Raw genomic sequence first — 15,407 nt, 5'->3', positions numbered from 1 at the left:
CTCTCTGTCAAATAAATAAATAAAATCTTAAAATAAAAAAAGACAAGTACAAGGAATAGCACTAGAGGAAGCTACTTACATACCTTAAATTTATTTTTAAATCATTTTGGATTTAAATATACTTTAAGTTTATCACCCAGCCACCCCATCCCTCCCACCCCCAACCACTCCAGTAACAATAAAAAAATTAAAGAGAAAATAAATAAATAAATAAATATACTTTAAGTTTGTTTCTGAATATACTTTGTATTTCCCTGCATTTGTAGAACAAAAAGGAAATCACAAAACACGTTGGTCTCATTTATCATACTTGTTTATTTCCGAACCTAGAAACAACCACTTATGATTGTTACATTAAATATAATATTTAATCATAAGTAATTTTAAGACTCAAAATTCCCCTAAGTAATACATACCAAAAATTCTCCTGCAACTTCTAGAACCATCACATTAACAACAACAACAACAACAAAACCCAAAAGGGCCTTTAATACATCAATGCTTTTAAAAATACTAATTCACTTCCCCAAAGAGCTATCAGCCTCTCAACTGTGCATGTGTGAGCCCAGACTGAGACGAGGTGTGCAAACAGCCTGCTCACAGGGCCTTAGTTTAATGTGAGTTCAATAATCCTTCCTCTGAGAATAACTCTCACACATATACACACAAATATTACCTCCACACTCAGGAAAATCAAACTTTATGATGACATCTGGAAAACTTCCAGTGAAGTTCCTTCATAACGTTATAAATAAAATCCATGACAGCATTTGTATGTATTTTTGTACCACGTATTGATGTTTTAAGTGATTATGGATGCTGATACAAATAGAATAACATAAGGCTGTCATAATAATAAAAAGGAACTGCTATCCACTTGATTTTTTTCTGCCCTTACCTCCTTCAAAGGTAACACAAAAGAAATTACCACAAATATATAGAGGGCCCCAAGTTTCCCCAGTGCCTTGTACCTTTGTCCCCTTTTCTTTCTTTCTTTACTAACTACCACCCCTGCCCTATGAGCTCAGGCTCTTCAATAAACCACAAGGTTTGCAAAAATTGTCCTCAGAAAATATGTCCTGTTATGCAGTCCTCAAGCAAGAGGCATGAAGAAAGGAACAACCCCCAAGCACTAGCAGAGAGTGAAGTGGAAAACTGCTGCCTATGGTAAAACGGCAAGATCCCATAGTCACCTTTCCAATCCTATACAATCTCTGATCCTGCTTCAGTGGGGGAGTCGCCTGGTTTTCAGGTGCTCCTGACAATACATCTGAATGAAGCCTTTAATCTCTATTTGTGTCACTTAAGTAATTTTCTCTTGGCAGTAAAATTTATATGCAACGTAGTAAATTACAAGATATAAAGCAGGGGCACCTGGCTGGCTCAGTTCAAGGAGTGTGTGACTTGTGACCTTGGGGTCATGAGTTTGAGCCCCATGTTGGGTGTAGAGATTACTTAAATAAATAAAAAACGTCATTAAAAAAAGAAGACATAAAGCAAATATACTCTGTTCACTTAAAAATGCTGCTCAAAGCAAACAAATTATAGAATTTATAACCGTACAAAATACTATAAAGGTATGTAAGGCATATATAAAAAAAGATTGGTTTCTAATGCTCCCTTATCTATAGAATACTAATGGGATAATCTTACAATGTCAACGTGTGAATGGCAGTAATGTTAGTTCCCTTAAATGAGAAAAAAATCTCCAATACGTTCAATAATACTGCCACTTGACAAGAGTACGTGGTATCATGATGTTAATATTCCACCTGTAAGGCACTAATCTGTCTAGCATGAGATCAACCAATACTTAAAACTGACATAAAGAGAAAGTCATTTTGATTATAACAAAAAAATAAATAAAATAGAGAAAATTAACTAACTGTAATCCTTCGCTTAGGGTAGAAAAATTCAAACAAGACTTTATATTAGAATGCAGAGTATTACAAATAGCATGGTCATTTAACAAATTAAATGTCCTAAAAACAATGAAGAAATGCGACAGATCCATTTCAAACATTTTTATATTCTATGGTATTTTAGAATAATTTCTACTTTTGATATCTAAATGGAAAAGTCACCTGTAATAAGGCAATATTGAAATAAGGTGTACATGGCAGATGATATAAAATTTTACTAAAAGTTCCATGCTCTAAATAAATTTAGATACAATAATTATGTCAACTCAAAACATGATAAAACAAATTTATCTTACCTCAAGTCTGTTTTTCTGAAGTGATGGAACCAATCTGTCATTAGTTGTGGACTTTTGTTCACCTATTTTCTTTCGAAAGGACTGAAAAGCTGCAGCTAGGCTTAAGGATTAGACGCTAAGGGACTACACCTTAGCATACCCAGGCTTAAGGATTAGACGCTAAGGGACTACGCCTTAGCATACCCTAGGGGGTTTTGCTCACTGTGGAGGAGTCAAACAGCAATGAATAAAAAAAAAAAGAAAAGGAAAGGAAAGGGCCCCTATTTTTAGAACTTGTTTTGTAGGTCCTCTTTAGACAATGCCTATCACATTTAGAAAAATGCAATTAAATGTTTGTGTGAAGGTGAATCACATGTCAGCCATCAGGCAAACACCTTGAAGAGGAGTAAAATAGGAAATTTCCTTGGCAAGTAGGTAGTCATTTCTTAAATTTAAAACTTTTCTCAGTAGGCGGTCAGAAAAGATCTGTCAACAATTGGTTTCTATTACCCTCTTCTAGTTATTCTGTTGATTTCTGTTTTATTAGGTTAGAAAGAAGATTGGCCTATTGGTTATCTGTTAATTTGAGCCAGAAAGGAAAAAAAAATGTGAAGCCATTTTAACAGTTTGCTGGATACTAGAACTAAGAAAAATTAATTTCCTTCAAGCCAAAATGACATAAGCAACACCTCCAATCCTGGAAAGCACAAGGAGAGTCAAGCCTCAGCTGCAGGAACACTTTATATAACAACCTGAGTTCCTAACAACTACCAATACTTTCTGAAGGTCAGTGAAACAATTCCTCCTTAAAATATCAACTGGTACTAAAAGAGACAATTGCAGGGTAGTCTGAGTTTCTCTCACTTGGTTTCTTCCTGGATATATAATTCATATGGTGTGCCTAACCAAGCTGAAATAGAGTTTAGAAAAAAATGCAAAGAGAGGGGCGCCTGGGTGGCTCAGTCGTTAAAAGAGTCTACCTTCGGCTCAGGTCATGATCCCAGAGTCCTGGGATCGAGTCCCACATCAGGCTCCCTGCTCCACGGGAAGCCTGCTTCTCCCTCTCCCACTCCCCCTGCTCGTGTTCCTGCTCTCGCTGTGTCTCCTTCTGTCAAATAAATAAATAAATAAAAACTTTTAAAAAAATGCAAAGAGAATGATTTTCTAATAAAGGTAAAATTATGAACCATTTTTCATAAATTTTGAAAATAGCCTGGAGGACACCCTTGCCCTAGAGAACCATAATGAAGGAAAAGTCACACCCAAAAGCTTGCAGTCTGGTGACCTTTAGTCATACAATTACTAAAAGAGATCATTAGAGAACTTGTAACAGTATTCTTGCCCCCAAAAAGAAAACAGAATCCTAGCTTAAATTTTTCAGTGACATCATAAAGAGAAAACAGAGTCCAAATAGCATAGTCTTACTAAGAGAAGGAAGGAGGTACGAGAGGCCCACATGGGCAGGTTTTTATTATTCAGTCTTACTATTGTTTTCAAATGCCCTACAGATACTGCAACTCCTTCTTGCCCGTACCCTGTGGTCGATGATACCCATGACCGTACCCCTGATAGAACCCCTCTAACGGGAAGGTTCTACAGATTTTCCTCTATTCTAGAAGTTCTGGGCAAGATCTTTACTGACAAATCAATAGATGGACCTAGAAGCCAGAAACAACTGCCAAGAGAACTTCGATCACATAAGCTTTTAAACCTCACCTGTCCAGGCATTAAACATAGTCCAAATGACTTAGTAACGGCGTGAAAGAGGACCCACCAAAACAAGTTCTGAAACCACAGAGAAAAATATTTCTACTTGAGGGATTAAATAAATTTTTCTGGAAAATTTTTTGATAAAATAGTAATATTATGTACATAGTAGATGCTGGAGAGACTGCAGTGAGCATTTTAAATATGTGCCTTTGCCTTTGTCAAGTTTACAGTCTAGCAGGGAGAACAATTTAAAAAGAAAGTTCAGGGGCACCTGCGTGGCACACTCGGTTGAGTGTCCAACTCTTGGTTTCAGCTCAGGTCGTGATCTCTGGGTCATGATATGGAGCCCCAGGTCAGGCTCCGAGCTTAGCATGGAGTCAGCTTGAGAGTGTTTCTCCCTCTCCCTCTGCCCCTCCCACTCATGCTCTCTTCCTCTCTCTGCCTCTAAAATAAACAAATCTTTAAAAAATAAATAAATAAAAGAAAGTTCAATAAACTATGGAACTGCAATAATTGTAGAAGTACAGGAAGCTATGAGGAAAGTATGTAGCAAGACACCATAGTATTGTTCAAACTTTGTAAACTCAATACATACTGAGAAATATATTTACATTGTAACCCAGTCCCCACATATCTATAGTAAAATAATGTACACACACAAACTCATGCATAGACACACCCATATGTAATTAAAACTGGAAAATTTTCATGAAACAATATTTGTCCTGAAAATGTGGGACAAACTGATATTTTCTATTCCATTTTTCTTTTCCCAGCCTTAACCACAAGATTGATTTTAGGATCCCTATATGGGTTTTGACCCAAAGACTAAAAAACACAGACCAGTGGTGTTTTTAAGTCAGCTACATCATTTGCTAAAGATGCAAATTCCTGAGCCCCACCTAAAACTACTGAATTAGAATCCATGGAGGATGGGCCCAGAGAGCTGCAGGCTCTCCAGATAATTCTCAGGCATATTAAAGTTTGAGAGCACTTGGTATCATTTAATCTCAAATCTAAAGGATGATCAGGAGTTACTCAGGCACCGAGCAGGTAGAAAAATGTTATTGCCAGAGGCCATTGTATATACAAAGACTGAGTGGGCAAAGGGGAGCACGCTACATTTAAGGAAGCTCAGTGGACTAGGAGTCTAGAGCATTATGGGAAGGCAATGAGGATAGAGAGGTAGGCATGGCTCATTCTGCAAGTTCCCTCTTCTAGTATGTTCCACACTACCTCAAGAATAATTAAAAGGAAGGAAATTTTGATGAATGCTACAGCATGGATGAACTTTGAGGACATTATGCAAGTGAAGTAAGCCAGACACAAACAGTCAAATACAGTATGATTCCACTTACATTAGGTATCTAGGGCAATCACATTCACAGAAACAGAAAACAGAATGGTGGTTGCCAGAGCTGGGGAAGGGAAGAAAGGGGAAATGTTGTTTAATGGGCACAGAGTTTCAGTTTTACAAGATGAAGGAGTTCTGGAGATTGGCTACACAACAATGTAAATATAACACCACTGCACTGTATACTTAACAATAATTAAGATGGGACATTTATATGTATTTTACCACAATTTTAAAAAAGAATACACAAGCCCAAGAGTCCTGTGCTAATATTTGAACCTCACTAGTATTTGACTCCTTTCCCAATTATACTGAATTCCCCTCAGTTCTACAAGCAACAGCAACCATTCCCTTTTAGGCAATCAAGACACTAGAATTATAAACCCTTCCTCTTTTTTGTTTTTTTGTTTGTTTGTTTGTTTGTTTTTTAAAAAGCTTGTAAAAACTTTCTACATTGGAGAATGAAAGGAGAGAGAGCCTGGAAAGAAGAATCAACTTCAACTTAACCTTGTAATGAAGAGCAGCAGCCTGCAACCATCTCAGTGGAAGAGATGAAGCTGATGGAACACTACAGTTTTGGGCTAAAGATCATAAACTACCTCCTGAGGGTCACAAATCTTTACTTTATCCTTGACAAATATTTTTGTTTATAAAGCTTTTCCTCGTGAAGGGAAATTTTGTGTGATGCCTATGTTAACACATATTCTCATTTTGGGGCGCCATAACTCACTGGTTCCCAAATCTAGCACTGAGTTGCACATCAGGATACTCTGAGAAGCCTTAAAAAATTACAGATCCCGGGGTGCCTGGGTGGCTTAGTCGTTAAGCATCTGCCTTCAGCTCAGATCATGATCCCAGGGTCCTGGGATCGAGCCCCGCATCGGGCTCCTGGCTCAGTGGGAAGCCTGCTTCTCCTTCTCCCACTCCCCCTGCTTGTGTTCCTTCTCTCGCTGTCTCTCTCTCTGTCAAATAAATAAGTAAATAGATAGATAGATAGATAGATAGATAGATAGATAGATCTTTAAAAAAAAAAATTACAGATCCCTGGCTCCACTCCAATCTGCGGCAGCAGATTACCCAGCAGTGAACCAGTGACTATGTATTTTTAAAGCTTCCAAGGATATTTTTATGCGTAGCCTATTTGGGGAAAATCACTCAAAGAAAAGACAGTTATGAGAATGGCTGCCTGAGCACATGCACTTACCTCTCTCCACCCTCTCAAAATCTCTTTGAAATGAATGAACATAAAAGCATGAAAATATCCATAGCAGTACTAGAAAACCAGGAAGAGTTCCATCAGCAGACCAGAACACTAAGGAATTTCTGGAAGATAGAAAGCAGATGGGATCAGTAAAACCCCAAATTGCTAAAATCCTGAAATGAACAGGATCATTCACATTGTAAGTGTTGCCAGCAGAATCTTAGAATATTCCCTACATCAGAGGCAGCAAATGTTGACAATGGATGTGGGCCAGTTGTCCGGTAATTATTGAAGGCTTCAGTAACAGTTTTCCAGCATCTCACTCTCAGAGTCGTGCCTTGTGAATCGTCTGAAGGTTGAAAATGATGAGAGAGGAAAGGCAGTGCTCTGGGTAAATTCTGGTGGCCAAGATGAAAAAGGAGCCTCCATTTCCAGAAGGCAAGTTTCTTGTGCACATCATAAAGGAAAGTCCAACTGGGTTGTTATCTTCCCTCCTCCCTACCCTATGTCCTCTGCAAAGATCCTATACTCAATTTGCATTTACAGTGATTTTTTTTAACCATTGCTGACAAAACAAATCCATCCAGACTCTCATTTGTAAATATGAACTGCCATCCAAAAATCAAAGAAATAAAGAAACAAAAAAAAGAAAGAGCATTTTTGTTTGGTTTTGTTTGGAGAGCAAATACAGGATTAACTCTGAGGGGAAAAAAGTAAATTCTAGAAACCAAAGAAAACTTTCTCTCATCCATAAACTAAGAATAAGCCATTAGGAAAAAAATGCAATTAGACTACTCGGAAATTAAGATCATGAGAGTAAAGAAAAACAAAACAAATCAACCAAACAGTACCTCAGAAGAAGAGGTGAATAATGGAATGACCATGTCTGAAGAATGAATTAGATATAACGGATCCCCTTAATTAACCACAGAATATTACTCTCAGGGTGATCATCATAAAACCTACTTTGGCAGGTCCCTCCTGTGTTCTGTGGTCTGGAGAAGGCCCCGGGCGGGGAGGGAGAAAGGGAGAGCAAGGACCTCACTGCAAGTCCAGAGAGGGTAAACCTAGTGAGTTCGCCCTGAGCCTTCTGCATCAACTCTGCCCAGCTTGTGTCCTCCACCAGAAATGTCCAAGTACCCTTTGCTCCACTAAGGCCTACTCTTCCCTTAGCGCTGGGTCCAGGTATCATTTCCCTCTGGGAAGGCTTCCTTTGCTTCCCTTCCTCAGGCTGATTTACATTCTCTAATATCCCCACAGATCACTACAACTAAGTTTAATTCACTATATAATAATTACCTATTTGTGTCTCTGCCTTCCTCAGGTTTGAGGGATATTTTAACCTCAGAAGCACTGATTCTATTCAGCTACATAAACATAGATACATGTCATTCGTTCTCTAAACGCATCTTGCATGCCTACTGGTGGTGCTAAATGCAGTGTTCTAATAGCTGCAGAAAAACATACAAAAGGGGTTCTGTACACATGACATTAAATATAGGTATCTAGGGGCGCCTGGGTGGCTCAGTCATTAAGCATCTGCCTTCAGCTCAGGTCATGATCCCAGGGTCCTGGGATCGAGCCCCACATTGGGCTCCCTGCTCCGTGGGAAACCTGCTTCTCCCTCTCCCACTCCCCCTGCTTGTGTTCCCTCTCTGGCTGTGTCTCTTTGTCAAATAAATAAATAAAATCTTAAAAGAAAAAAAAATTTTTTTTTAATAAATAAGTATAGGTACCTATTTAACCCATGTTGGAATTCTCTGTATTCAATAGGGTGCCATCACATTTTGAAACTTTCCGAATTTAGGGGCGCCTGGGTGGCTCAGTTGGTTAAGCGACTGCCTTCGGCTCGGGTCATGATCCTGGAGTCCCAGGATCGAGTCCCGCATCGGGCTCCCTGCTTCTCCCTCTGACCCTCTTCCTTCTCGTGCTTTCTATCTCTCATTCTCTCTCTCTCTCAAATAAATAAAATCTTTAAAAAAAAAAAAAAAGAAACTTTCCGAATTTCCACCAGGTACCTAATAGTTTATGCAAATGGCCCCCTAAGAATCCAACAATTTGGTCAGAAACTAGTAAGCCCTACCATATAACAGTCAATACATAATTGTTTCCCTGAAATGGATATACAGTTAATTGGATGTTTTCATTGGCTGAATAGTATCTGTGAGTTTCCCAGAGGAAGTCCTAAAAGGTACTTTCAGCTTTATGCTGCTACTTCTACTCTTCTTGACCTCTGTCACTCCTGGGCCACTAAACTGTAAAACCAGACAACTCCACTAGGGCCAGAACTATAACAGGACACGGAGGCCCTGAAAAGATACTATAGTTATCACTACAAGTCATCTGATGCCCAGCTGAGATGTTTGTGTCTTGAGTAAAGCTAACAGAAATGTTTTCAAGGCTTGCACTCCCCAATCTTTCCCCCCAGCAGATCAAATCTAATCTATATACCATCTCCTGGACCACACATGTCAACAGGAACAGAAGAGAAAATGTACTGAGCCTCAAAAGCAGGTAAGCTGGAATTATTAAAGTAAGGTAAAGGGCTAAGCCTATGTAGCAACACAGAGAAAACAATTAGTAAGAAAATGAAACCACTAAAATTGTTGACTCACCACTAGCCCAATTTCTTGGGAAATCATGCTTTTTAAAGGAAGTTATAAGAGAGGGAGGAGGACAGTGAAGCATATGACACTGATTACCTTTAATTGCCCCTACAGAGCAAATATTCCTTAATGACACTGCGACAATGACCAAAGGACATATTATATATGTGACAGACACAACTTTCCTCTGGTAATTTATCTCTTTAAGGCATAAAAGATCATTGATTTGGGGCATATGAAAATCAGAGGTCCAACTTACAAAGTAGTATATCGAACCGACAGGTTTATTATCAAGTAGCGTAACTTTTCACAGCTCATGGAAAACCTACCATGGCTGAAATAAAACTAAAACTGTTTTTTAAAAAAGAAAGTTATCAACAGTAATCCCATTAATCATATCTTTATTTTTCTGGGTGGTAAAACTCCTTCCCAGGTTGGGAAGAAAATTCCCTATATATAAGCAATTCAAACCAACTCTATATAGAGCCAGAAGTTCAGAAGCTCGAGTATCCTGGGGACCTGGGAACATCAGAGCCCCTATAGATCCAAACTTGTATCTCTCTTTAAATACTCCCCACAATCAAGGCAAGAATCAAAAGTAATGCATTCCACCATAAGTTGGGGGAATCTAAGGGTTTCCAGCACCTTAAACAGCAAATATTGTGAGAATGAGAAATTATCTTCTCAAAATAGTTGCTAATGGTCTTTAGGAAGAAATTCCTTAAAGAAAATTAAGTGTCCCTTCCACTGCCATTGTCAGAAATCCCACCTCCCCAGCAGATGGAAAGACCACTGGAACAGCACTCAGCATAAACTGAAAAGAATATGAAAAGTCTTACAGAAAACTTCAATATTTTTCCCACAGAGGAGAAGAGAGACAGAGTAAGGGTATTTTCTTTGAAATAATGCCTATCTGCAAAGTTCACTACCTGGATTTAATCTCTAACTTCTAGGGATAGCACAGAGATATGGAGTTAACACTTAGGTCTGATAGGGGAGGAAAAATACACAAACAAAAAAAAAATGCACGAAAAGGGGCGCCTGGGTGGCTCAGATGGTTAACTGTCTGTCTTCGGCTCAGGTCATGATCCCAGGGTCCTGGGATCGAGTCCCGCATCGGGCTCCCTGCTCCTTGGGAGCCTGCTTCTCCCTCTGCCTCTCTCTCTCTCTCTCTCTCTCTCTGGCTCTCTTGAATAAATAAATAAAATCTTTAAAAAAAAATGCACGAAAACTAAACTGGTTCTTTTTTTTTTTAAGGTTTATTTATTTATTTTAAGTAAACTCTATGCCCAATGTGGGACCTGAACTCATGACCCTGAGATCGAGAGTCACATGCTCTACTGACTGAGCCAGCCAGGTGCCCCTACACTGGTTCTTAATCTTCAGAAGCATAGACTTTGAGCTCAGGAAGAGATGTTTTCTGAACTGTTTTATACTTTGTTCTTACCTTCTTAAAAAAGCTGGTGCCAAGCACAGCCTTGAAGTTAAACTAAAGAACAGAGGGGGCAGTTACAAAGCATAGTTCAAACTGAGTGGCTAGGGGAAAGAGGAGAAGGAAAGAATGAGGGAAGGAGTAGAGATCCTTTTGCTTCGAAAAGCCCGAATGCCTGTCTCAGCTCCAGTGCTGAAATCTTCCACATTGACACTGAATGAGACAGCATCACAATGTAAAGGATGATACACTTCAGCTCTTTGGAAAACAAAATGTATGCATTTGTATACTCTGATATGCTATTTCTTAGCAGCAATAGTTCTAAGTAGGGATAGCAAGTTAAAAGTTATAGCCCAATTAGCAAGAGGCTCAGTGACAAATATAGCCCGCTATATCAAAATTGCTTAGTAGCTACACAGATTGTAGATGATACTTTATGGAAGAAATTCTAATTCAACTGACTGGTGCAGTAAGTGTCAAACAAAGGACAGCAAAGTATATGTTGACATTTCCACATACACATTTTGCAAAAGAGCAACCCTAAAGTATACTTAAATAAAAAGCACATGCTATACCAATGTCATCATTTTAGCCTTAGAGTCTCTGATCCACACCAGAGCTTTGTTTTTGCACGAAGAACTTTGTCATTTGGCCCTATCATTTTCAAATTTAAAATCTCACATGACAGTAAGATTTTCCAAGGTACTTACAGTCCTCATTTAAAGCCCCAGAACCCACACAGACAGGTTATCAATAAATGACAAACTGGGAGTTTCCACTTACGTAGAGATATTGTTGAAGCTGAGAAACAGACGTTGGAGGCAGGGCAAATTGTCCACATCTCTCTAGAAGGAAACAGAAAGCAAAAATTTATCAGCTGAAAGAAAAAAACTATCATACATGTCTTCTTGCTCAGCTGTTGCAATACATATTCACTTCTGTTTCCGGCAACCTTGCTAGAGCACTGTTTTCTACCAGACGTTGAGCTCCATTCTTCTCCACTGCAGATTAAATGGGAGGGCGGCAGTTCATCCGCAGAGCAAAGCTGCACCACTCACAAGGTAAAAGGCACTGAGAACAGGGAGAGATGCTGCTAGCCTCTTCAAGCGTGCTTTTGGGAAAGAAGCCAAAATGCTACTTCAGCATTTCAACTGTAGCACAAATATAGTAGGATCAAACACTGGTTAAAAATCACTTTTAAAAGGAAGCTACTCAAATGTTTTAAAATTTTAAATTTATGCAATTAGCTTTCAGAACAGTGCTGAGAATTTCAAAGCAATTTCCCTCACTATTCTCAAACCCTTGGAAACACACCACCCAGTTATAAATGAACCAATATGCTGACAATTCCCCCATAAAACGAAAAGCAGATCACAATGAGTGTCACGGAAGGGCAATTTCCAATCTAAGCAAACATCAGACATTCTTACAATTAGAAATCACCCCTGTTCTGTTTAGGTACAGCATCCCAAAGGAAACCACGGCTGTTTAAATGTAGTTTTATCCTTAGCAAATACTGAGATGTTTTGGCTCAAGTGATTTTTTTTTTTTTTAAATCACAAAATAAATACAAAGCTACCTAACTTCATTAAATGAAAAGACACAGACTTCTTAAAAGTCTGACATACACTGGAGTAATAGAACCTTAAGAAGCTTAGTGATTACCTAGTCTACAACCTCATTATGCACATGAGAAATGAACAGTTGAGGCTGTTGCAGAGGTAGGGTGGGAGTGGGGTGGAAAGGTGACCCAGCATTACATACTGCCTTACAGGCCAAGACAGGACAAGATTTGTTATCCTGACTTCCGCTAAAATTCTACACACTGGCACTTCCCATATAAAATGTTTTTCTCTCTTTTTTTTTCATTAAAAATTTTTTTTTTCAAGACTCACTTTAATTTGCTGGATTATGACCCAGCTAAAATATCTGCTGTTAATATGAAGTATGAAAATTCAGGAGACATGTCTCTCTCATTTTGTTTTTTGTTTTTATTGTCTAGGACTGATTCTTTTTTGAAGCATAATTAACATACAGTGTTATATTAGTTTCAGGTGTATAAGAAACGTTTTTCATTTTTAAGGGCAATATCACAATAATTCCTAGTTATATGAGTTGGAATAATGCTAATATATGTATTTACATATATTATTGTGCCCAATATTTAAACCCAAATCAAAACTTGTTTTACTGTTTCTGTAAGTCATCTTTATTCCTCCCTCTTTTCCTTCCTCCCTTTTAAAACTACCATTTCCAAGACCCCAGTAAGAATTAAGGCAAGTGCATTAAAATGACAGCCAAGTCTAGCTTTTCCAAAAATGCCTCACTTATTTATTTTTGAAAGCTTGTTGTACAAAGAAAATATAAAAGTGATGGAATTGTAGCACAGCCATATCTCACTGGTTTTTGAGAGGGCATAGGAGAAATGAATCTGGCTTAAGACATTCTCCCACCGAGTTTCCCTGTGCACCATTCTCCAACACTTTCTCAACCCTATAGACCCTAAACAGTGTAAAACAAATACAACTGCCAGTGATCAGAACATGGACTATGTGTACTATTCATTTGGCACTACCATTCTCAGGTCCACCCCTGAAAAGCCTGTTCCATAGATGTGAATAAGAGGTTTTTAGAGTTTTTCAACCATGGCCAAGGAATAAGTCTGCGGAAAATAGGAAGGCAGCCAAATTCCCCACAGTGGGTGATAAGCTCTATATGTTGGCCAACTTCTTGAATCATCTTTACAGCTTCCTCTCTCTGATATTGCCAGAAATGACAGGGAAGTGGGGTGGAGGAGTAATGGACCAGTGGTAAGTCTCGTTTTGTTCCAGGGCTCTACTTTCCAAAGAAATGGTGGCTTGCTTCCTATCTGGTCTCCGAAAATATGGGTCATAGCCAAACTGAAAGCCATCTCTGTACTCTCAAGTTTTTTTCTCCCAAATTCTTCCTGAAAACTACCTGAGATATTTCTGGGCATAAGCATTGTTTGTTGACATCTGACTGGAAGAAGGTGAGAAACAGTAGCCAGGATCTCCTTTAAATCAAGGCACCTTAAAAAAAAATACATTTGCCTCTCTCAGCTCCAGCCTACTACCTTCAGAGACTTACAGACACCTTTCAAGACCTAAGTTTTTGCTATTGGAATATAAACTCAAATTACATCAGTCTATAATTTGTGAGAAACAGTTTTTTAAAGTTTATTTGATTAAATTATAATGTTTTGTATTTATCTTCATTTATGAAATAAAATATTACCAGAAGTCTTTATCAAATTTTCAAAATCATTAGCCGTCATTAAAGAATAGAGCTATAAAAAATATTTACAACAGGGGCACCTGGATGGCTCAGTCAGTTAAGCGTCCAACTCTTGATTTTGGCTCAGGTCATGATCTCAGGGTCATGAGCTAGAGCCCCTCATCAAATATTTACAACAAACTGAAAAACCAAAACTCAGAATTTAACTACATATATCCCTATAGCCAGTTAAGTAGACAGCCCTTCCAAAACTTTAAAAAGCAAAATACCCATAATCACACAATCATTTTTGTTGTCCCAAATTTCATTTCTATAAGAAAATTACAACTTTAATCTTGCTAGCGATTTTGAGATATACATTGTAATGAATTTCTAGCATTACAATACACAAAAAGAAAACATTTATCATATCAATTATCTGTCAGTTATTTACAGTAAAAAAAAAAAAAAAAAAAACCAAGACGACTCATTGAAAGCCACTAGAAAATGACTCCTCTAATATGAGAGAGGAAACCAAAGACGGAGATACGTTAAGATCCAGGAAGGGGATTCACCATTGGAGGTAGACAAAGAGAAATCCTAGGATGACATCTCATGGTTTAATACTATGATCCAATATTCACTTTGCAAAGCTCATCTTGCTATGCTGGACAATCCTAATCTATTATATCATAAACTCATCAATATGAATCAAGCCCCTTCACTGAAAGACCCACCTTAAACCAGACCCCCCAAGAAATCTCAAAAATAAATATCCTGCCTTTCCCCTTAAAGACATCACTAAGACTATGTCAAGGTAGTGTGTTCTTCTTGCCAATAAGTAACAATCTCAGCTTTTCTTTATTAACACATCATCCCGGTGATATTCTGGGGAGTCAGCATTTGACAATCTACTTATCCAAAAAATATAAATATTTTGCAATGATGGGGAAAGGAAAAATGGAGGGTTAAGGATAATGTAAGCTATATCCTAATAACTTGAAGAAAAAGTCAGCACATTAATTTAATTGTCAATTGTTAAATCCTCCCAACAAATCTTTTCCGGAGGTAACTATTTCACGGACAGAGAAACTATTGCAAAAAAGCAACAATGTTAACATACCTAAAACGAGAAAAAGAAGACAAAACAAAAGATTTACATATAAGGTAATGTCTGTACTTTGTGTGTTATTAATCTGCTCATAGTCTCAAATTATATTTAACAAAACACAATTCTAAGATTACATTCACAACCTTTGAAGATTCAAAACGATTTTGTATATTTTAAAAATAGAATCCTTTATAATTAGACTTAAATAAAATTACTACAGATTATTGAGAGGATTATAATTCTTTATTTTTCAAAAGAACAGTGACTTGCCATTTGAGAAACATGCTTGTCCTACTCTGTTCAGACACGATTTTCCATATTCTTAAACTTCACAAAAGAACTAAATGGTTCAGCAATCTGACCATGTGTAGAACATCTATTACTGAAGCTATTTTTGGAGTAGCTTCCTGCAGAGGAATAAGGAAGAAAGGTAAAGAGATGGAGACTTTGGCATGCATCCAGTAGGACAAAGAGGACTAAAAAAACATCACAGCTACTCTCATTTTGTTACCTATTCTGTCATAAATAAAAATAAATAAATATATAGGATAATTATTTTGGG

General features: G+C 37.9%; 1 protein-coding gene across 4 annotated transcripts in view; it reads right to left on the bottom strand.

The window, feature by feature from the left end:
* LRRC49 (leucine rich repeat containing 49) overlaps positions 1-15,407 on the bottom strand; it is a 172,250-nt gene that overhangs the window by 105,955 nt on the left and 50,888 nt on the right. For all 4 annotated transcript variants that reach the window (XM_027571538.1, XM_027571539.1, XM_027571540.1 and 1 more), the window contains one exon: positions 11,284-11,345. In XM_027571538.1, coding sequence (XP_027427339.1) covers positions 11,284-11,345 — 62 coding nt within the window. The remainder of the gene's footprint in view (positions 1-11,283; positions 11,346-15,407) is intronic.

Source organism: Zalophus californianus, chromosome 6 (genome assembly GCF_009762305.2).
Source record: "Zalophus californianus isolate mZalCal1 chromosome 6, mZalCal1.pri.v2, whole genome shotgun sequence".
NCBI lineage: Eukaryota > Metazoa > Chordata > Mammalia > Carnivora > Otariidae > Zalophus > Zalophus californianus.
Note: the sequence above shows the minus strand (reverse complement) of the source record. Positions and strands in the feature narration are given on the sequence as shown.